We start from the raw sequence: 24,504 nt of genomic DNA, 5'->3' as shown, positions 1-24,504 counted from the left end.
CGCTACAGAACGTTGCATAACATGACAAATAACGTAACTCTTAGGCTGGAATGCTTCTTTAACAGTGGAGTCAGTGAGGAAAGCACTGGTTTTGGAGGGACTGGATATGTATGGTAGTGAATGAGTGGGAGATTTTGGGCTCGCTGCCAGTATGCTGGACGTTGAGAGGTGCTGTCAGTACCTGCAGAGAGCAAATCTACCTTCAGATGAGCGTCTGAAAATAGCTGTACGGAGCACTAGGCTCTCTCTTCTGCCAGATTCAGCATCATGGATTTCGTTACATTGTCAGATTTTGTTGATATTTCCCAAAAAAAGTTTCCCAAAAAAGTTAATCAAGATATGATCCCACATATGTAATGTCTGTGTGATCTGGTATAATGAGACTTAAATGACAAGCTGAACACAATAATTTAGATAACATATAAATACAACAAAAGCAGTATTCTACTCTTGAAGGGGCGTTCCACCCAGTTTTCCTAATTTCCAAATTTCATTAATAAATGGTTGTCAACAAAGACATTTAGAGTGGTTTGGTGTGAAACGCTCCGTTCTAGAGAAACTTACAGAGTCATAATTGTTCACAGTGGTGGTGATAGGAACCAGACGTCCAGAAGAGTTTAATGCGTCTGGAAGCCCCCATTTCAGAAAGTTGTTATATTAAATGGTTATAAACATGCGTCCTTATTTACAATCTTTTTGAGAAGGTTTTAGCCTAAAACATATTTTTAAGACAAGTGTTGGTTCTCTGGTGATTTTGGATAGTACAAATGTATGAACATAAGACATCTTTTACAGGCAACAACCTTTAAAATGTCATTTTCTGTTCATTTTACTGCACAATTTCTATTTATTTGCAGATTTTTACAAACGGGACAAAAAAATAAAATATGAAACAGCAAAGGTGCCATAACTTTTGCACAGGCCACATTTTATGTTTAGTATTTTTTCTCCAATATGTTCATCAAATACACAGACGTTCAAAATGTGCAGAAGTGTGTTCTCTGCAGAGGATGTGTTAACTTATTTGCACTTAGAAAATCAACAAAACACGGAATGTTTGGGGGTGGGTGTGCCCAAACTTTTGCACTTTTTTTGGTTCCTATCACCACCACTATAAAGAAAGTCAGTAAGTTTCTCTACTATGAACCATTTCACTCCAAACCACTGAATTATGCAGAAATTTTGAAAAACGGGTGGAATTCCCCTTTCAGTTCCCCTTCTGTTAACTGTACTGTGGTTAGATGGATGGAGCTCCGGTTCCTCAGGCCGTGCTGGATGGTTCAGTAATAATCTGTGTTCTTCTCAGGTGTTTATGACCTACTCCAACGAGGACTACGACAGGAGGAACGATGATGTGGACCCCATGGCTGCCTCGGCCGAGTACGAGCTGGAGAAGCGAGTGGAGAAGCTCGACCTGTTTCCCGTAGAACTGGACAAAGGTATGGAATGATGGATGGATGGATGGATGGATGGATAGCTTTGTGGAAGAGTGCATCAATAGGCAGACAGGGAATTAAAGCTGGATGGATGCATGGACTTTGAATGGACATAGGTAACTGACTGGAGGAGGTTGGTCATGAGTGGTTGGGGTGAAAGAATCATGGATGGCTGGCTGAAAGGACGGGTCAGTGGAAGGACCCTGCCTGTAATTATCACTCCTTGAACTTTCTACATTCTGCTGTTAAACATATGGATGGTATTTATAGGCCCAATCCCATTATTTTTACCCCTACCCCTAGTTTTGGAGTGTCACCTTACCCCTTAGAACTGAGTTACCCTATGAAATGGAACAACCCTCAAATAAAAAGAACATTACCTCATTAACAGCTATTAGCGGTCCTCTGTAGGCGACCCTGCCAGTCTGCAGTGACAGCAGAGGAGGGTAAAGTTCAGCTCACTGCTGGCTTCAGTTACATTTAGGGCATCATATACCTTCAAAGAGGGGGGATGCGATATTTATTTATTATTGCCCACCCCTAATTCTTCATGATATGCAGCTGAAGTCAGATATTCACCAGCTTCTTGTTTGAATTTTCCTGTTCCACCTTAAATGGTGCAGCAGTTCTAAAGCCTGATGCACCAGAATGTAACTGCTGCACCATTTAAGGTGGAACAGGAAATTTAGCGAGCTAGCTACCAAGACATCAGCACTACTAGTGATTTTTATGCTTGACATGAAGAAAAGGATCATAATACATTGAAATGGCATTAAACTAAGATAGTACAATAGTTATCATAATTTTTTAACAGAGAAAATTCTCACATTCGTGGGTTTCTTTGGTCTCTTGCTCAGACATCTTACCTATTTTATTCTTATAACACTTTGGAGTGTCTCTGAAAAACCTCAGTTTGAAGGGCCATGTAGCCCTAACACTTCGCCCTACTCCTCTATCTCAACAAAAATTGGGACACCCTAACCCTAGACGTGAACGTGCAAAACGGAGGGGTAAGGGCTAAGTGGTGGGGGCGAGGGGTTAAATGGGATTGTATCCATAATAAAACTTTTATAAGAAAGAATTTTACACATTTATCAAAATTTCTGCAGAATTCAATCACAGATTGAACCACAGAGTGGTTTGGTATGAAATTGTTGATTGTAGAGACTCTTTCTTACAGTGGTGATGAATGGAACCAGGGGTCACCATGACTATAACACAGAGTTTTTATATGGAATGTAATGATGGTAGAACGGTACTAAAACTGAACCAAATTTTTTTCGGGGGACTATTTTTTCTTTATTGTGCCTCTCCATCTGGCCACAGTTAAAAAAAATAAATACATTTTAGGCCGAAATTTTGGTGCGAAACAATCATAAAACAATGTATATAACAATGTATTTATAGCCATTTCATGTTATAATATTATAGGCTGGCTTACCAGATGCATATTAAGCCTAAACCTGGACAAGTAGGGTGTAAAATGGTCAAACACCATTGACATTGCATTTTAATCCATGAATGACTAGGCTTATTCCCAATCCGCAAAATCAGCATGGGATTTTGGAGATATAGAATATTTTGGACGTCTGGTTCCTATCAGCACCACTGTGAACAATTCTGACTCAGTAAGTTTCTCCAGAACAGAGCTTTTCACGCCAAACCCCTCTGACTGACTCTGTTTACGTCTTAGCTATTGGTCCATTGGTCACATACTCCTTTACTTTCTCTGCTGTAGAACCTTTGAGTTTTAATGGTAACCTTTGAAAATCTGAATCTTTCAATTATTCTGAACTTTGAAATGTTGGTGGAATTCCCCTGTGAGGCTGTGACTAATTGAGCAGATGTTTTGTAGATAGTGCTAAAGCTACAGCCTCGAGGTTCTCAAGGACCCTGTATGTAGAGGGGTATGTTACCTTATTGTGACTCATTTTGAGGAGACCGCTGTGTGTGTGTGTGTGTGTGTGCAGACAGAGAGGGTCTGGGTATCAGCATCATCGGGATGGGCGCTGGAGCTGATATGGGTCTGGAGAAACTAGGAATATTTGTCAAGACGGTCACTGAAGGAGGAGCTGCACACCGAGACGGCAGGTACACAGACACGCACCAGCATGTGGTTTAATGTCACTGTGTGATATTATGCACTAATAGGCTGTATAGCCTTAACCAGAGTCCATGAGGGAAGGTCTGCCCACTCTGCAGTAACCTCAGCAACGCCCAGGGCAGTTAGTTCCACTCACACTAGACCAGACTTCTGTCTCTGTGAATGGAGAGAGGCCTGTAAACCTGAAAGCCACAGTTACACTGTCAGAAACAAATTTGGGAGAACAGATCAAATCTGGTAAAAACAGCTTAAACAGTTTGTAGCGTTTCTCATAAATAACCCACAAAACACGTGTTTTCCAACATGTTCTGGCTACTGCACATGTATCTCCCAGGGGAGGGGGATCTTTCCCCAGGTGCGGCTTCACCAGCAAGCCGATTGGCTCATTTTATTAAAGGGCGGGACTTTCCCCATAAACAGACACCAAGATTTCTCATTTTTCAACCAGTGAACTGTCTCCTCCTCCTTTATAATTTCTCTGGAGTAACTCTCTCTCTCTTTCTCTCGTTCTCTCCCTCTCTGTTTCTCTTTCTCTTTTTTTAATCTCCCATCTCTCTTCCACCTCTTCTCTTCTGTCTCTCTCTCTCTCTCTTTCTCATTGTCCTCTCTTTCTCTCCTTCTCTTTGTTTCTCTTTTTAATCTCTCTCCTCTCTCTCCCCTTTTCCCCTCTTTCTTCTTTCTTTATCTCTATCTCTCCCTTTCCTCTTTCTCTCTCTCTCTCTCTCCTGTTTCTCCTCTCTGTCCCTCTCTTTCTCTTTCTTTGTCCTTTCTCATTTTCTCTCCTTTCTTCTCTCTCTCCTCTTTCTCCTCTCTATCTTTCTTTCTCTTTTTCCTCTCTCCTCCGCTCTCTCTCTCCTTTCTCCTCTCTTTCACCTTCTCTCTATTCTCTCTGTCTTTTTCTCTCTTTTTAATTTCTCTCTCCCTCCCCCTCCTTTTTTTCTCGCTTCTTTCTCCACTCTGTCTCTTTGTCTTTCTTTCCCCCCTCTCTCTCTCTCTTTCTCTCTGTCCTGTCTCTGTCTGTCTGTCTGTCTGTGTCTCTCTCTCTCTCTCTCTCTCTCTCTCTCTCTCTCTCTCTCTCTCAGGATCAACGTGAATGATCTGATAGTGGAGGTTGATGGGATCAGTCTGGTTGGGGTGACTCAGAGTTTTGCTGCCTCTGTGTTGAGGAACACCTCTGGTACAGTTCGGTGAGCTCTACATGTATCTGAATATTTCTGAACACACATTCCTTAGTTTCGTGTTGAAGCTAATAATTTTTCAGTGAATCATTCTTAAAGAAAAAAAAGAGTTATAAAAACAAGGGAGGCTTATGTGTGGATTGATGGTGTAATGCTGAGTATACAGTGAGTATAAAAGTGAGGAAAAACAAGCATTCAGACACTTTTGTTTTTGTTATTGAATAACTTCCAGTACATAAATCCACTTCAAATTTACACACAAAGTCTTTTAACTTTGTACTTTGAAATATGACCAAAAGGAAGGTATGTTTGGAGGTAGAAAGGTTACAAATATGATCCCAAGAACACCACAACCACTGTGAAGCATGAAGGAGGCAGCATCATGATACTGTTTCTCTGCAAATGCTACCCAAGCATTACACACCATCATGAATGGAATGAATTCGAGAATATAATCTCATCTGCTGTGGTGGATGAGTGTTAACGGACAACCTGTGTCCAGGTTTACGATCGGCCGGGAGAAGCCAGGGGAGCAGAGCGAGGTGGCGCAGCTGATCCAGCAGACACTCGAACAGGAGCGCTGGCAGCGGGAGATGATGGAGCAGCGCTACAGCAACTACACGGGAGACGAAGATGAGGTATTGGGGTGCACGCTAAGGCCTGACCGATATCATTTTGTGACCGTTACTGATTTTCTAGGCAGCTAAACTCAGATATATCAGATAACATCAGCTGTCCGATATTAAACAGACCCAATAGGTTTGGTTAAATAGTGCTTTACTGACTGATACAGTTAGTACAGTTAGATGTGTCCCAAAGTCTAAATATCAGTGTGGAACTGTCACTAGCGAAACACATATTTTCTGCAATTGAGTAACATTTTTTGTGTTAAAAGAAAAAAAAAATATATGATTGTTTGTGTATAATTGTTCAAAGCTGTGTTTGCTAGTCATGTACTAGCTAATGTTTTGAGTTCTGCTCAAAATGAGCTAAATTTGTCACTACTGAAACAGTCACTACTGAAACATTTAGTAAAGTTTGGGTAGTGTTATGATTGTTTTGGTAGTGACAAAATGGAATGTTAAATCATGTATTGTAATAAATAAACATAATTAAGGTTTAGGGTCATTCAAAGCAAAAGGATTTTAATCTAAAATCCAAGTTAGTTAAAAGTCCTCTTTTACTGTCCTGTTGCGGCTCCACAGCAGAATAAGATTTGTAGGTAAAAATAAAATAATCCTTCTTTACAGTAAAATAAAGCTCTGCTGATCGTTCAACACAGTTTTAACAATAAATGGCCTTAAACACTGGAGTATATCTGCTAATTCACCAACCTTTAACCCTGAAGATTGGCGCGCAGACAGCTGGTCCCCATAGCAATGCAGACAACAATCTTGCCTAGCGAGTAGCTAACGAAAAGGCAAAGAAAAAGATTTAAGACAAACATTGATAATTTGGAGACGAAAGGACTTATTTGTGTTTATAATTACTCCAGCTGGTTTCCGGATCTGTTTAATCTGCAATGAGAAACTGACAAACACTAAAAAGTCGTGAAGCTGAAGTCGCTTCTCATTCGCCAGCTTCTTGTTCGAAATTTCCCGTTCCACCTTAAATGGTGGAGCAGTTACATTCTGACGCCTCAGGCACCATTTAAGGTGGAATGGGAAAATTCGAATTAGAAGCGACTTCAGCCTTGTAAAAAATCAAACACTGAGAGACGTTTTATAAGAAACTGTTTTGCACTTTTGCGGAAAAGTTTCCTGCTGGAGATGCGAGAAAAGCAGCTGTAGCTGAGCTAAAGCTTAAAGCAGAGCAAAGTAAGTCTGTGTTTGCATTTATATTATATTTTCATCCTATACTAGTACATCAGCACATACTGAGACATATTTACAGCCAAGGTGGTAAAATGGACATAAAATGCTTTCAAGGTGGTTTGATTTTTCTTGAAAGGACAAAATGGCTCTTCTTAATGTTTGGGTTGCCAACCACTGAACTAATTTCAAAACAGTGAGATTTTTTTCTCTTGATATTGTGAAAGTGAGAGACTATGTGCTGCTCACATGTCCTTCAGCTTTGCCTCCATCCGTCTCTCCTTCTCAGCCTGCAGGCTACGGCAGCGATGAGGATGAGGAGGAAGATGAAGACACGGGCTCTATGTACCCCAGCGCCATCGAGGTGTTTGATCTGGCCGAGAACGAGGACGCGCTCTCTCCCGTGGACATGGACCCTGAGAAACTCGCCCACAAATACAAAGAGGTAGAGCGCCCTTCACTCACGGCTGCTTTAAGTGCTCGGTCAGCTGAAGCCGCTGACCGTTCCCTTTTTTCAAACCTCAGACTCGAACAGGAAGATTTCAGGCTGGCTTTATATGATGAAACTTTCCTGCAACTAATTGTGTTGTGAGTTGTCTGCAACATAATTTGTGTGCAACTTGACTGTTCTTGAGTTGCTTCGTGTAACAAAGTTGCACTTAACACATTCAGTTACTCCACTAAGTACCCAAATTAACATCTTGTGTTTTTCGATATCTGTACTGCTTGAATTTATGTATTTGCAACATTTTCATCATCATCATTTATATTTTTTAACATTATCAAAAAATAATCCTCCTTTGCAGTAAAATAAAACTCTGGAGTTAATGTAGCCTATAACTGCTAATTCACCCTTTAACCCTGAAGATCAGCGCGCCAACTGCTGCTCAGCATAGCAATGCAGACAACAGTCTTGGCAGCTGGTAGCTAACGAAAAGGCAAACAGAAAGATTTAAGATGAACATCAATAATTTGGACACAAATGGACTGATTTGCGTTTATAATCACTCAGCTGGTTTCCTGAAATGTTTAATCCGCCGCGAGAAACTGTCAAACACTAAAAAGTCACGAGGCTGAAATCAGATTCTCATTTGCCAGCTTCTTGTTCCCATTCCACCTTAAAAATGGTGCAGCAGTTACATTCTGGCACCTCAGGCACCAGTTAAGTTGGGAGAAGCTGACTTCCTCCTCGTAAAAAGCCGAATGCTGAGAGACATTTTACAAGAAATTATTCCATTTTTGAGGAAAAGTTTCCTGCCGGAGATGTGAGAAAAGTGGTTATGACTGAGCTAAAGCTTAAGTCTGTGTTTTTGTGTATATTACATTTTTAGCTTAAGCTAGTAGCACATATTGAGACTTATTTACAGCCAAGACAGTAAAATGGACGTAAAATGTTGTGGCTCCCAAGGTGGTTTGATTTTTATTGAAAAGACAAAATGGCTCGTTGACATTTGGGTTGCCGACCCCTGGACTAGACAAAAGGCAAAGTCAACCAGACTAACCACTCAGTAGCTCTGAAGACTCACACTCATCAAGTCTAAAGCCCAGGCTTAAATCCTAACTAGGTATGATCACATGATACAGAGAACAGGTGAAACAGATCAATATTCAGGTGAGGATGAGCGCTGATTGGTGGATGATGGTAGACATGATCTGCCTGAGAGTTCTGGGAAATGGAGTTCATAAGAGAGTCTGAGCTGGAGGAATGCGTGACACTTGCGACTGTCACGGCTGAGTTTCAAGCGAGTTGCAAGAGGCTTTAACACATAAGAAAAGATATATTCCAGATATAGTTATCAAATATTTCTGCAATGTATGAAAATGGCCAAAATTGTATTTGTTAAATATATGTTTAAAATGCATTTATTTGTATTTGTTATTATATATTATATAGTTTTAACAAAGGTTACAGATAGAACTAAATGGTACTGACTTCTGTGTTTGCACCGTGGTATGAAGTATCAACACCTGCAACACTTGCTTTTGCCAAGTTAAATGTTCATTTGCTATGATGTATTTGATAAATAAATGTATTTGATGAATATATTTAGATAGATTTATTTATATGGAACATGTCTATGTGTAATATTTCTTCATACTTTTTAAATAAATGTATTTGGTTAATGTGGCAGTATATTCTGAAATATATTTTAGTGTTTGGAATGTGTTTCAGCCTGGATTGCATTGTATTTAATATGTATTTCAAATACACAAAAATATATGTCCATATATTTTTTCCAAGTGGCACGTTTCATGTAGGTTTCAAGCAACTAATGTTGCAGGAAAGTTTTGTTGCATAAAACCAGCCTTATAGTCCTTTTCTAATTTTTCCAACATACTGAGAACTAGTGAAGAGGTGTGAGTTCTGCCATGTGACTCGTACTGTTTGTGCTGCAGCTGCAGATCAAGCACGCCGTGACTCAGGCTGAGATCCAGCAGCTTAAGAAGAAGGTAGGACGGTCCTGCTCTCACACACTCACCACACACTAGGACCTTCTAAGTCTTCAAAGAAGGCACAATGATTTCTGTGAAATAAAAAAAAAAAAACATGACTGTGTTTTTGAAATACAGAATTTTGAAATAATATTTTGGCCTAAAACAAGCATTTTTCAAATCTGTTCTTGGTGGAGGGGTACATGCAGGGTATTGTGAGGCAAAATAGTCCTTATTTTTTCAGATTTTACACTATTTTACCATCATCGATATTCCATGTAAACACTCAGAAGACATGTGTTGGTATACTGGTGGTTTTGGATAGTAAATAAAGTGGCTATATTTGTGTTGTAGTCATGTTGACCCCTGGTTCCATTCAGCACCACTGTAAAGAAATCTGAATCTCTACAATCAGCCATTTCACACCAAACCACTCTGAATGTTTATATTAGCATCTTGTCGATTGAAATATACAGAAATTTTTAAAAATTGGATCACCTTTAATGGAAAGTTTTATCAATAATTGAATAATTGAATTTTTTTGTCCACAGTTCTGCTAACTAACAAAAATTCTTGCGAAATCTCAAAAAGTGGGTGGACATGTCCCACCCTGCCCACCCCAAATTTGCACTAAGGACCATATAAAAGCAATAGCTGGCCTTCACATTGTGTGAATATCATAATAAATGAACCAAAAGAAATGGGCCTTCATGTTACATTAACACACTTTAGTAAAGTTTTCTCCTTCTGCTGTAAAGTTGACGTTTTATTACGAGGCTTTGTGTCTGTGTTGGCGTAGCTGAGTCACGCGGAGCAGGATCGGCAGCGCTGGCGCGCTGAGAAGGCTCAGTTGGAGCAGAGCGTGCAGGAGAACAGGGAGCGCATGGACAAGCTGGAAGGTTACTGGATGGAGGCGCAGAGTCTTTGCCAGGCGGTGGACGAGCACCTGAAGGAGACGCAGGCGCAGTATCAGGCCCTGGAGCGCAAATACAGCAAAGCCAAGCGCCTCATCAAAGAGTACCAGCAGAAGTGAGATAATCCGCACATACAGTCACATTGCTGAGTTTAAACATATTGGGAAAAAAAACATAAAACCTAAAATGTGACATAACTTTGGCACAGGCGACATTTTATGTTTTATTTTTCTTCTGCAATATGATAATTCAAGAAATGAACAGTAATTGTGAAATAAAGGTATCATAGAATGCATCTATTTGGTATTTTAAATTGTTCTCTGACCACATAGAAGGTATGCGACTTTGCTCGAGGCAAAAAATATCCAGATGCGCTCGTTTACATCTCTGTGATTTGGCACTAGAATGATACAAGCTGTTTTCCCTTTTTTTGGAGGGCTCATGAATAATCTGATGAGCTCTGCTCTGATTGGTTGGTTTACAACCAATGGCCTGGTCGCTTATTTCCGGTACCACCGTCTGTTTTGCACATCCACAGACTGAGAAATGTGAAAGAAATCAGAGTAAGAGTTTACATGCATTAAGAATCTCATTACTGAGCTAAGCCCTTATTCCGGTCTATGAAATCAGAGTATGCTGTTTACATGATCATTTGAATAATCAGATAACTGCAGAAATCTGATCGGATTATTGATTGCATATAAACGCACCATGCTAGCTACTTGGTGCCTGCTAGTAGCTAACACTACTTGTACTAGCTGCTTGCTTTCAATCTCAACACAAAGTAAATAAAGTTGTTAGCTCTTTTAATTGAAGGTGTGATGGAGAGTGTGCTGTTTGGGCTTCAACCATCAGAAAGTGATTAAAATCGCACAGCATGGCTGCTTACAGGTTGCGGTTGGGGTTGTGATGCTAAGATAAAACTGCCCCTTTTTTCAGTCTCTTCGGTGTGAAGCTCTGAGTGAAGCCTGTCGATTTTGTCCAAGGTCCGAGAAAGTGTCCAGACTGAAATGTGCAGAGCAAACTAACAACTTTGAATTAAAGATTTTCATGATCCTGTTAAACATGTGGAAAATGAATTTGGCCTGTTTATCAGCTTATTTTGCGATTTTTCCGTTCCACCTCAAATGGTGCCACACGTTCATTCCGACGCCTGTACTAGCTGTAGCATTCAAGGTGGAACGAAACTTTCGACTAAGAAGCCGGTGAATAGGAAGCCAACTTCAGCTTCGTTTACAGATGAACATCAGCCTGCTGACAGTTCAGTTCTTTAGGAAGGAAACAAAAGTGCCAATATCCCCTTCACAGCCTGGAATGGTACCTTTCCCTACATAGTCTGCCATTTTTGTTGTGTCTGCCGTTTTCCCTGCTGAGCTAGAATGTGGGCTGGTGTATGTAAATTTGGGGGGCGTAAATATTAATGAGTCAGGACCATTACATAACAGTTTAGGATTTTGGAATCGGCCCATTTTACGGCCCTCTTTCGCATATGCAGGATTTACTTTTGAAGGAGGAGACTAAAGTGTTTGAGGTCCGTGGTGTGTCAGTTCCTTTTACCAAACTCTCTATATTCAGCTGTGCCAATGTAAATAGAGTTTTCTATGGCACCTTTAAAATGTGCAGAGGATTGTTCTCTGTAGAGGAGGTGTCACTTAGAAAATCAGTTAAACATGTTATTTGACCAGAGGCACCGAAACCTTCGCAAATGACTAAATCATCGAGTTTAAGTATTTTCACAGTGCATTTGCAAGCGTTTGACCAGTAGATGTCGCCAGTGTGCAGTGTTTCAAGCATTTTGAAGCAATGACTCATTTTCCCAAGTGATAAGTGACTAATCTAAGTACACTCTTAAAAAAGATGGTGCTTCAACGGCTCTTTAGTAAAGAAAAGTTTTCCATATGGAACCAACATGAACCATAAACACTCAAAGAACCATTTGCATGATTAAAGTGTTCTTTGCATCATGAAAGGGTTCTTCAGATTGATGGAAAATGTGCATGAATGTGCTGTAGATGGTTTTATATACAACCATTTTGAAAAGGGTTCTAAACAGCACCCAAAAGGGTTCTTTGATAGTTTCAAGCTTGACCTTGTAATTATAGAAGAACGCTTTTTGGGTGCTATATAGAACCATTTTTAAAAAGGTTCTATATAGAATCATATACAACACATTCTCCAGCAATCTGAAGAGCCGTTTCACCATGCAAAGAACCTTTTAAGCATGGTGTTCATGTTTCTATATAGAACCATTTTCTTAACTAAAAAACCTTAAAAAATCTTTTGTATGAGTACACTTTTAGCAAAAGGGGTTCTATGTAGTACCAAAAATGTTTTTTTTTGGCTTGTAACAAAAGTGGAACCCATTTTGGTACTACATAGAACCTTTTTCAAAAAGGTTCCATGTAGAGCCATCTACAGCACATTCTTCATGAATCTAAAGAACTCTTTCACATTGCAAAGAACCCTTAAATCATGCAAAGGGTTCTTTGAGCGTTCATGGTTCTATGTAGAACCATTTTCTTGACTAAAAAACCCTTGAAGGACCATCTCTTTTATCACTGTACACTCTTAGCAAAAAGGGTAGTACCAAAAAAGGGTTCTTTGGCTTGTAACAATAGTGGAACCCTTTTGGGTGCTGTATAGAACCATTTTTGAAAAGGTGCTACATAGAACCATATACAGCACACTCACCATCAATCTGAAGAACGCTTTCATGATGAAAAGAACCTTTTAATCATGCAAAGGGTTCTTTGAGTGTTAATGGTTCTATATAGAACCATTTTCTGTACTAAAGAACCTTTGAAGCACCATCTTTTTTAGGAGTGCAGGTTCTAAGTTTCAGAAAGGCTTTTCTCTCCATTTTTCTCCCTAAGAGTCCAGCAGGCTGTCTGAGTGTTGAGTAGTGTTGTGTTGTTCTATGTGAGACTCACTGTGTGCCCTGTTGCATGCAGGGAAATTGAGTTTCTGAAGAAGCAGACGGCTCAGCGGAGGACTCTGGAGGAGACTGAAGCATCGCACAAGGAGGAGGCAGAGCAGCTCAAGGTCAAGGTAGAGCATGTGTGCTGGGCGCATGTGTATATCCAACTCAGCTACTCATACTAAATATAAATACACACTAAAAACACATACATAATAAAGCAGTTCAAGTTATTCATTTTTCAGCATCAAAAAACAAACAAACAAAAAAAAAACACAGGAAATTAAACAAAAGCTTCAAAAAGAACATTTTCCAGTATTTAATGTGTTATTACAGCTTCTCTTCTTTTCAGGAGAGTCACTTTCAGTTTTTTCAAAAACATCTGCAGCCACACCTCCAAAGTTCAGTCTTATAAGTTGGTTTAGCATTTTCTGCCTCTCATCTGTCAAGTAATCCATATTCAGTGATGTTGAGGTCTGGACTCAGTCCATTGTTCTGGACTTCATTCCATATAAGTGATATATTTCTTACAGTATTACAATCTTGAAAGATACAACATTCAGTTTAATCCAGTTAGTTCCTTGCCAATTTAAAGGGCCCATATCCTACATTTTTCTTGTATTTTAATTTTTTCCCTTGAGGTCCACTTATGATGTTTGTGTGGTTTCACATACCAATCATAATTCATTGTACATGATGTTGGGCGAGAGGGCCTGGCTCGCAATCTCTGTTCTACTTTATCCCAAAGGTGTTTGATAGGGTTGAGGTCAGGGCTCTGTGAGGGCCAGTCAAGTTCTTCCACAACTCACCCAGCCAGGCCTTTATGAACCTTGCTTTGTGCACTGGGGCTCAGTCATGCTGGAACAGAAAAGGTTCTTCCCCAAACTGTTCACACAGAGTTGAAAGCATATAATTATCCAAAATGTCTTGGTCTGCTGAAGCATTAAGATTTCCCTTCAGTGGAGCTAAGGGTTCTAGACCAACCCCTGAAAAACAACCCCATATCATTATCCCTCCTCCACCAAACTTTATAGTTGGCACAATGCAGTCAGGCAGGTAATGTTCTCCTGGCATTCGCCAAACCCAGACTCGTCCATCAGACTGACAGATAGAGAAGCACGATTCATCACTTCACAGAATATATGTGCGTGTATGTCTATGTGTGAAATATGTATGTGTGTGTGTGTGTGTGTGAAAGAACTATGAAACTAATCTCTAAAAGAACTGAAAGTCAAGTCAAAGTTAATTTATATAGCACTTTTTACGACAGGTGTCGTCACAAAGCAGCTTTACAGAAAATCTAGGTCCGAGCCCCCATGAGCGCCGCCAGTGGCGACAGTGGCAAGGAAAAACTCCCTAAGAGCAAGAGGAACAAACCTTGAGAAGAACCAAGACTCAAAAGGGGAACCCATCCTGCTCTGGTCGACACTGGATAGCACTGAAACACTGAGTATGAATGGGCGGACCCTGCTGTAGGCAGATTAGGTGGCTACATGTTAAAAGTGTTACTTTTTTCAGACATCACATCAACAATGATCTCAAAACAGACTATTTTTGCAGCATAGTTTCCATATGTGGACGGTACGGACCAGGTGGTGAATGGTAGGTGTTGAAACTTTAACAGTGTTTGCATATTACTTTAAAGCAAGGGAAATTCAGTTTTCCATGATATGGGCCCTTTAAGTAACATACTTTTTACCTGTCATATAATTTATGGTGCATAGCTTTCTTAAAGAGTGATATTGTTTGTGACTGGTTGTAATAACCAAGAGTAAGCACATCTATCAGTTTGATGTTTGCCAGCAGAAAACAACCTGTGCAGAAGCAATTAAAGCTTCACACAAGGACGCATTTGTCACAGTGTCACTAAGAAAAAGCAACAGTATATCATAGGAAAAGCATTTTTTTTGAGTGCTGTAGCATGTAAACACTAAAGTTTCACGATGTACAGTTCATTATCCTGTTCACATACACCGATCAGGCATAACATTATAACCACCTCCTTGTTTTTATGCTCATTGTCCATTTTATCAGCTCCACTTACTATATAGGTGCACTTTGTAGTTCTACAGTTACAGACTGTAGTCCATCTGTTTCTCTGTATACTTTGTTCGCCCCCTTTTACCCTGTTCTTCAGTGGTCAGGACCCCCATGGACCCCCACAGAGCAGGAACTATTTGGGTGGTGGATCATTCTCAGCACTGCAGTAACACTGATGTGGTGGTGGTGTGTTAGTGTGTCTTGTGCTGGTCTGAGTGGATCAGACACAGCAGTGCTGCTGGAGTTTTTAAACACCTCAGCGTCACTGCTGGACTGAGAATAGTCTACCAACCAAAAATATCCAGCCAACAGCGTCCTGTGACCACTGATGAAGGACTAGAGGATGACCAACACAAACTGTGCAGCAGCAGATGAGCTATCGTTTTAACTTTACATCTACAGGGTGGACTGACAAGGTAGGAGTGTCTAATAGAGTGGACAGTGAGTGGACACAGTGTTTAAAAACTCCAGCAGCACTGCTGTGTCTGATCCACTCAGACCAGCACAACACACACTAACACACCACCACCACATCAGTGTTACTGCAGTGCTGAGAATGATCCACCACCCAAATAGTTCCTGCTCTGTGGGGGTCCATGGGGGTCCTGACCACTGAAGAACAGGGTAAAAGGGGGCGAACAAAGTATACAGAGAAACAGATGGACTACAGTCTGTAACTGTAGAACTACAAAGTGCACCTATATAGTAAGTGGAGCTGATAAAATGGACAATGAGTGTAGAAACAAGGAGGTGGTCATAATGTTATGTCTGATCGGTGTATCTATATATGAAAACTAACCTGCAAAAACACTTTACATCCCCGAGCATCTTAGCTCCGCCCATTCACACTGAAGTTGTAAGGAGTGTTTTGGCCTGAGCTGCATTTCGAATGAGGCACAAAACCGGGCCTATGAAATTTGCATATATCTGAATTAAAGTCTGTTTAATCTGAATTATGATTGTTTTTGGTACATAAACCAACATAAACATCATAAGTGGACCTCAAGGCAAACAATAAAATACAAGAAAAACGTAGGATATGGGCCTTTAACGCTAAGCGGTCATATGACTGTTCAATATCGTCAAAGCTGTCAAGATCTGACCAAATCCTTCTCTGTTCTTAGGTTACTGATCTGGAGTCACAGGTAGAGGAGCTGAGGTCATCTGAACCGTTATAAAGACTGATGCTGTTTTGAAATGCTACTGAACTAGAAGAATGCTGGAAGATGTGAACAGCGTTGCAAAGGAATCCACTTTAATCCCTTACGTTTTAACGCTCGGCCTTTCCCCGTCTTGAACATTTCCTTTGTGAATACTCCTATGATCAGTGTTAGCTTTTAAAAGTTTTTTGATTTTTCCTGAAACTGATTTTATTACATGCTGGGCTACAGCTTTTAAAGAACTAGACTGGCAAAAAGATCAAATTGTTCACAATTTCCCACTTACCCCAGATATACTCGATGAGCTGAGACATGTTTATGGTTCAGATTTTGCTATTTGGATTGGAGTTACAAGGCTAATGTTTCTAACAAACGCTAGAAGTCAATAGTCACCGAAATGTTTTCTGTAAAAACATCCCTAAAACGTCCCTCAACTCACTCAAACTGCATCAAGGTCTTCATTAAGATGTGTCAGCAGGGGTTCTCAACCTTTTCCATCTCTAAGCCCACCGCTAGGAAGTATGAAAGCCCATAAGAAAAACAAAACTGAATGTTTTTGCTTAAAAATATAATTTTTGAGACATTTTCAGCACAGTGATATGTGGAGGCCTACTCTTGCAATACATGACGTGTATCAGCGAACATGAAATATCAGCAGAATATTGGTGCGAGTGGACAACTGAAAGGTCAGGTGTTTCTTGAGGCAAAGGGCAAAGAAACTGACAAAGCTGCCTTTGTGCGCTGTTATTGTAGGGCTTAATGTATTAATGTTGTTAACTGTAAAACATTTTATATTTCTTTTTTATTTTATTTCTTTCCGATTATTTTTTCACTGATTTTTATGACAAAGTGCCATCACAGGCCCACTATAGACCACTGGCCCCCCTCAGTATAGGCCGAAGGACCACCAAGGGTGCTTCGCGGCCCACTTGTGGTCCTTGGCCCAGTGGTTAAGGAACACTGGTTTAGAGCACAGTGTGAAAATGTAACAAAATTTCACCATATAGCTGAATGCTACAGGCACCCAAAGGAAAAATGTCTTTATTAAGGCTGTCTCAGAAGAAATAAAGCAAAAAAAGAGAAAGAAATCATAAACACGTCTTGACTGATCTGAGATAAGAGGGAAAATGATGTAAATTAGACTTTTGCAGAACTATTCCTTTAGAAGATTGAGGAACAGAATAAATACGGACAACAGACTGCAGAACGGATGGCCATGTTGAGTATCCTTGACTGTCTTCTTTGGAGATACAAACTGGTCGGTACCAGTTTAAAGCAAGACTACCCTTATAAAGAATTCTTGAATGGTTTTAAATTTCATTAATGGTTATTAATTAGGTAATAAAGACCTTAAAATCATCAATAAGCAGTTACAACATATAAATAAAAAGGGCAACAGTGGCCTGTTGTTTGCCTAGTAGTGAATCCACATTCATTTACACTGTTAAAGCTCCGTTTTTGATGTTTACTGATCTTTGATCTTAATTTGTCTTCTCCATCAGTCAGCATTGAACCTGTCAGCTTCGTCACATACTCATATGATAAAACAGCTCACTTTGCCCTTTTTGTTAGTGTGTTATCACTGCTTGTTAGTGATGTTTGACCTGATAACCATTAATAAATTAATTTGAAACCATTCATAAACGCTTTTTAAGGGTAGTCTTATTCTAAAGTGGTACCAGCTGGTCCAAATTCCTGCGGTTCCCTCCAAAAGTCTGTCTTTTTGCAGCGTTTCAACAATGTTGGCGCTGAAATGTGTGTTTCTAAAGTAAGATATACCTCCCATAGGCTTCCTCACAGCATAGCACAGTGGTGTTCAATGTGGCACTGCAACATTCAAACCAGCACAGAGTAACTTATTAGATAATAACTTATTAGAGTTAGATGACATACATAACATAGTGTCCTGTTGTGAATCAGGCTTTCCCATAAGGTGGAACTACACTGCTACAATGACAGCAGTGGAAACATCTCAAATCTAGCCAATTTATCTACTATTTCTCATTATGAGACCATTGTCAGAAAATTACACCTTATTTCTAGACATTTTAAAATTGTTTGAAGTAATGTTGTCAATATAAAAGGGTCTTATTCCATTGGCAGATACTTTTACCTGTTTCACTTATTATCAGCATTATTTCTCGAAACAAGTAAAACAAAGAAAAACACACTTTCAAAAGATACAGCTACTTAGAACAAGTACAAATGTACAAAAACAGGTTGAATAATCTTTTAATATCCTTATAAGGATCTCATAATGAAAAATCTTGGCTATATTGGCTACATATGAGATGTTTTCACTATAATTTTTGCAGCGTACAAATGAAGATACTGCATCAACACTGGAGTTTAAACAGGGTTTCCTTGGTTTTTCCTACCAGACCTACTAAATAAATAAAACTATCCTTTCAGCCCTTTTTATGCTGTTCTTTCAACCAACAAATGCAGTAGCATACCATGATAAAACTAAGAAAGTTGTACAAGTACCACTGTAAGCTAATCACCGTAGTAGTGTAGTAATTGCGCGTAGCTCACAGCAAGCAACAAAATATTTGGGTCATTCTCCATTTGGACACATTTTTAAAAATACATTTCTTTCATCCCAAAACTAAATAATCTTAATATAGCTATTAACATCTTCTATTATCATATATGCAGAAAGGAGAGCTTAATTCCAAACATATTTTACAGTCACTGGTGTTGTATGAATGTAGTGTAACACCAGTGACTTTCTGGTTAAAACTGAGGATTTTGTAAATTGGCTGACTCATTGGCTGATCAGGTAACCTTGTGCAACTATTTAAATAGTGTAATAAAAATGATATTTATGGCATTATTTTGACAAAATTTTAATTACCCAGCCATTAAAGTAACACCGGTGACACATAGAAGTTATGAGCTGCCTGATAAACAAAATTATTAATATATTAATGAAATATAGTGATCAAGTCCTGCCTTGAAATGCTTCCTCTCTGGTCAGCCTTGACCCAAAGAAGCAGTTTAATAGAGCTGAAAATACTGTTAAAATGTAATATAAGAGTCCTGATGACACTAGTGACCAAAATTTTAAATAAAATACATATTTTTAAAATGTAGTATAATGTTAATGATATAAAAAGTAAACATGGAACTCTTTTATTCAAATTCCTAAGTTAAACCTCTTAAGAATATTGTTTTATATTAAAAATGGTTTGAAAATTGTTTTTGTGACGAGCTGTTTTACCGATGCAGAGCGACTATGAAACAGGATAAAAAAAGAAAAATCAGACAAATCGAAAGGGAAAAGTGTTATTTAATCTTAGGTCAACTGTGCAAAGGTACAAACCAGCTTTTGGAGCTGTGCCTTATAGTTTAAGCATCTTTTTAAGTCCTGCAACCTGTGACATGGTTTGCCCCTCCAAATGGAGAATGACCCATATACTCGAAAGCTCTGAGCTTCCGTCGTCGTTGGTGAGGCTCGATAACTGCGCTCCAGGCTCTGTGTTACCGGTATAAAAGGCCACACTGATAACAAAGTAGTGCTTTGGAAGCAGCAGTGCTGTACAAATGGAAGCGCACAGTTTGAGTTAGAGTGTGATCAAGTTATTTTGCTGTTGTGTTCTGTGAGCCAGGGAAGCCTGTGTGAGGTTATTCTAGCTCTTTATCTTACTTTAGCAACACAAATTGCACAACCCTGCTGAAAAAAAGACTAAAAAAGATTAAAACCTGATGCTTTTGCTTTCTAGAGAGCACTGCTTTCCTGTAGGACACCTTATGAACCCAGTAGAAAAATGCATCTGGACACCTGTTAAGAGTCCTTTATGCTGTGATGTCCACCCAACAGGAAAACACAGAACACCATTACTGAATGTTGGACACCACCAGAAACTTTAATGGGTTCTATGATTTTTTTCAGCAGGTAAAAAACGCCAAAACTTACCCAAACAATACGCAAAGGTCTGTCTGCCATACAATCTTCTGCACAAGTACTTCCGTTCTGACGTTTCTACTGACACTCTTTCGACAGTGACCCTGTTCTGTGTTCAGAAATTCAACACAACGAGTGTGATTTGTACATATTCTTTATAAATATATATATTAACGTAATATTAACGTTTTAAATGCTAAGCACACGAAAAAAGTACTTGTGTGAAAACTCACAAGGCCTTGAAATCAGAAACGTAGGAACCGTGTTTTGAAGGAACCGCTAAGAACAAAAAAAATGTGTGTTGTTTTCCGGCAAACAGTCATTTAGCGTAGCCTTAAATCAGACCAACACTTTGTTTCACCAGAGTGAATCCCGCAGACCAAGCCTCAGGCGAAAGTTAGTTAATTAGCTAGCTAGCTAAAATTAGGTACTTCACATTACCATTAGGTAAAGGTTTGCTAGCGCAAATAACCTGTTTCAGAGAAGGTTACACAATTACATAAACTTTACATAAATTTGGGCCACAAATTACATAAAATGTAGGTTAGCTAGCTAAGTAGCTAGCCTACCTTTTTATGTACTTTTTTCTCGAGACAGATTTTGTTTACACATAATTTTGCTAGTTTCAGCTTGAATTTTACCACATAAAATGACTTCAAACAAGTAAAAATGCCTAATATATGTTAAATAATCATATTATATTCTTACAACAATCTTAAAATGAGAAATATTAGGTACTAGTTTTAAGATGACTTGCTAATAGATCATTTTTGCAGTGCAATAAACTGTTTCAGAGAAGGTTACATAATTACATAAACTTTACATAAATTTGGGCCACAAATTACATAAAGTGTAGGTTAGCTAGCTAACCCTCTTTATAACCCTAACCTAATGCTTTTATTCTGAAGAAGTACAGCCCAGCAAAAAATTCTGCTGCTAAGCTGGTTTATGCTGGTTTATACTGGTCTGGTGCTGTTTTAGCTGGTCGCCCAGTGTGGTCATGCTAGTTGACTAGCATAGTAGTATCCAAAACAACAACACTGGTTTTGCTAATGACCAATGCTGTTTTTTCTAGCAGGGAGCTCATACGGAAATCTGACATATGGCAGTATATGGATTATAAGAATATGGCATATATTAGCATATAAAGATTTCCCTTATATATCCTAACATATTTGTCACATGTGTGACATATATGGCAACTATGCCATTTTCAAAAATGGTCGTATATTTTTGCCGTATATCAACATATTCAAACTTATATGAGTAACACATATTTAACAATATATGACAGAAAGGGTTATTCATATATGAATGGCATATATTACTCATATATGCTAGCTTCATATATAGTTTGTTAAGCATCTTTGTTTTTTCCCACTTACGTCCCAATGAAGTGAAAATTAGTAGCCAAACTACATAACTAAACTCTAAAACATGGAGACTGTAAGCTAGACAAAAAAATCGTTAATTCATGAAATAAACTAAAATATTGTTCCCTGACACATTAAAATAATTTAATATTTAAAAGCAAATATAGTAACAATTAGAACTGTACAAGTATGTATTCAACCACGTATCAGATACATAAATGTGGTCCATATATTATGCATATTATGCATATATGTTCAATATTTGATACCTACATACATGTACACAACATGTATGTACATATTTTGAAATATATGCCTGACCCTTTATGATATATGTGCATATATGGCCATGTATCAGATTTCCGTATGGTAGTAGCTAACATGGTTGGGGAAGTAAGTAACCATAATGTGAATCTTAGCTGTTTTACCTAACTTTAATGAGAGATAACTACCTCAAAAACACTTTAGCTACATAGCTGGCTAACATTTGGCCTAGCTGAGGCTTGGTCTGAAGTTGGACACTTCTGGTTTCACCTTCTTTTTAACCCATGTCTTCACAGTATATCCAGGGCAGGATTTCGGTGGCTTGGACCTTAAAAACCAACCACTGCCTTTCGGTATTTCAGAGGACAAACCAAAACTTGTACCTGGAACATCTTTGACTGCTAAAAAATGATAGCTTAAGCAAGTGAAGTGACCTTAAATCTAGTCAACATATCTAATATTTCTCATTAGGAGACGGTTGTAAGAGTATGATAAGATTATTCACCCTTTTTTATACCTTTTTACGTACTTTTTTCTCGAGACAGATTTTGTTTACAGATAATTTTGCTAGTTTCAGCTTGAATTTTACTACATAAAATGACTTCAAACAAGTAAAAATGCCTAATATACGTTAAATAATCATATTATGTTCTTACAACAATCTTAAAATGAGAAATATTAGGTACTAGTTTTAAGATGACTTGCTAATAGATCATTTTTGCAGTGTTAAATGCTAACGTGGCTAACACTGAATGAAAACTAGCCAGAGGTGAGTTAGCAAGAGGTCATGTACTCAGTGCTAACTGGCTAATACTAAATTTCATTCATTACTAGCAATGTTTAGCCGATTTCCTGCTAAGATGACTTGCTAATAGATCATTTTTGCAGTGTTAAATGCTAACATGGCTAACACTGAATGAAAACTAGTCAGGGGTGAGTTAGCAGGAGCTCATGTACTCAATGCTAACTGGCTAATACTAATTTTAATTCATTACTAGCAGTGTTTAGCCGCTTTCCTGCTACAAGCTCAGATTGGTTTTCTTGTCAGTCCTGCTAGCTGTTTAGAAACCGCCTCACATTCTTCTCACAGAAACAGAAAAAGGGAGAGATTTCCACACCTTTAGTGTCTTTTCTCCTCGCTACGCTCCTGTTCTCACAACCAGCAAGAGTTTATAGCTACAGAGTCTCAGAGTCACTGAGAGCCTGGACGACCTGCGTGTACTTCAGAATTTGTAGCCTGTAATGAAAAGATGAAAATAAAAGAAAATTTAATGGTATAGAAAGGTGCTGAATGTATGCTAACACAATGGTTGCGCTCAACTGTAGTACTAACTCCAGTAATGAACGTGGCTGTCGAGAAATCATTATAAATTTACAAATTATGGAACCAGCATAAATATCTGTGAAAATGTAATTCGTGTCGCACTCAAAGGAAACTGGACTTTTAAATACATGTGAAAAAGTGCTTTAGAGTTTACCCCTTAGTCTCTGAGCAGTGTTTATATGAAGTCCACTAGACATGTAGAATGATTTGTTAATAAGAAACGGGAGCCAGGCTTGTACTGAATCAATGAGTTTTGTTAATGTTCTTTTCTGAAATAAATGATCTACAGGACATCCGCAGTGTGTTTCTTGCTGGGTTTACAAATATTATTTTAATTATGATAATGATTTATTCTTTGTCTCTTCACTTAAAGAGGATATTTCTTTTTAGATGTACATCTGAGATCACATTATGTACCATACATACACTATATGGACAAAAGTATTGGGACACCTACATATTACACCTACAGGAGCTTTTATGAATGCCATTCTAAATCCATAGGCATTAATATGGAGTTGGTCCCCCTTTGCAGCTATAACTGTCCACCCTTCTGGGAAGCTTTCTACAAGATTTTGGAGAGTGTCTGTGGGATTTTTTGCCCATTCAGAAGAGCTTTTGTGAGGTCAGACACTGATGTTGGACGAAAAGGCCTGGCTCACAATCATCGTTCTAATTCATCCCAAAGGTGTTGAATGGGGTTGAGGTCAGGGCTCTGTGAGGGCCAGTCGAGTTCTTCCACACCAAACTCACCCAGTCATGACTTTATGGACCTTGTTTTGTGCACTGGGGCTCAGTCATGCTGGAACAGAAAAGGTTCTTCTCCAAACTGTTGCCACAAAGTTGGAACTATACAGTTGTCCAAAATGTCTTGTTATGCTGAAGCATTAAGATTTCCCTTCACTGGAACTAAGGGTTCTAGACCAACCCCTGCAAAACAACCCCATATCATTATCCCTCCTCCACCAAACTTTACAGTGCAGTCAGGCAGGTAATGTTCTCCTGGCATTCGCCAAACCCAGACTCGTCCATCAGACTGACAGATGGAGAAGTGTGATTTACAGCTTCATCCACAGAATACATTTCCACTGCACAGAATCCAGGTGGTGTGCTTTACATCACTCCATCCAACGCTTGGCATTGTGCATTTTGATCTTAGGCTTGTGTGGAGCTGCTCGACCATGGAAATCCATTTTGTGAAGCTCTTAATGCACAGTTCTTTTGCTGATGTCGCTTCCAGACACAATCTGAGTCTCTTTAGTAAGTGATTCTACAGAGGCACTGTGTGCTTCAGCACTTGCCGGCCCCCAATCTGTGAGTTTGTTGGTCTACCACTTCATGGCTGAGCTGTTGTTGCTCCTAGGTGCTTCCATTTTACAATAATAGCACTTACAGTTGTCAGGGGCAGATCTAGCAGCACAGAATTTTCACAAACTGACTTGTGGCAGTGGTGGCATCCTTTGACAGTGCCATGTTTAAAGTCACTGAGTTCATCAGTACGACCCTCTACTGCCAGTATTTATCTATCGAGACTGCAAGGCTATGTGCTTAATTTTATCCACCTGTTAACAATGGGTGTGACTTAAACACCTGAACTCAATAATTAAGAGGGGTGTCCCAATACTTTTGTCCATACACATACA

At 39.1% G+C, this 24,504-nt stretch overlaps 1 protein-coding gene across 1 annotated transcript in view; it reads left to right on the top strand.

Annotated features, from left to right (window-relative positions):
* Nucleotides 1–16,484, top strand: part of ppp1r9bb (protein phosphatase 1, regulatory subunit 9Bb) — a 34,624-nt gene extending 18,140 nt beyond the window's left edge. Inside the window, exons 2-10 of the mRNA XM_036573150.1 lie at nucleotides 1,307–1,439; nucleotides 3,407–3,527; nucleotides 4,623–4,727; nucleotides 5,221–5,356; nucleotides 6,819–6,974; nucleotides 8,927–8,980; nucleotides 9,762–9,991; nucleotides 12,828–12,933; nucleotides 15,958–16,484. Coding sequence (XP_036429043.1) covers nucleotides 1,307–1,439; nucleotides 3,407–3,527; nucleotides 4,623–4,727; nucleotides 5,221–5,356; nucleotides 6,819–6,974; nucleotides 8,927–8,980; nucleotides 9,762–9,991; nucleotides 12,828–12,933; nucleotides 15,958–16,011 — 1,095 coding nt within the window. The 3' untranslated portion in view covers nucleotides 16,012–16,484. The remainder of the gene's footprint in view (nucleotides 1–1,306; nucleotides 1,440–3,406; nucleotides 3,528–4,622; nucleotides 4,728–5,220; nucleotides 5,357–6,818; nucleotides 6,975–8,926; nucleotides 8,981–9,761; nucleotides 9,992–12,827; nucleotides 12,934–15,957) is intronic.
* The last annotated feature ends 8,020 nt before the right edge of the window (nucleotides 16,485–24,504 follow it).

This window comes from Colossoma macropomum, unplaced genomic scaffold (genome assembly GCF_904425465.1).
Source record: "Colossoma macropomum unplaced genomic scaffold, Colossoma_macropomum, whole genome shotgun sequence".
Lineage (NCBI taxonomy): Eukaryota > Metazoa > Chordata > Actinopteri > Characiformes > Serrasalmidae > Colossoma > Colossoma macropomum.
The sequence above is the reverse complement of the archived record's forward strand: the minus strand, read 5'-3'. Positions and strand labels throughout refer to the sequence as shown.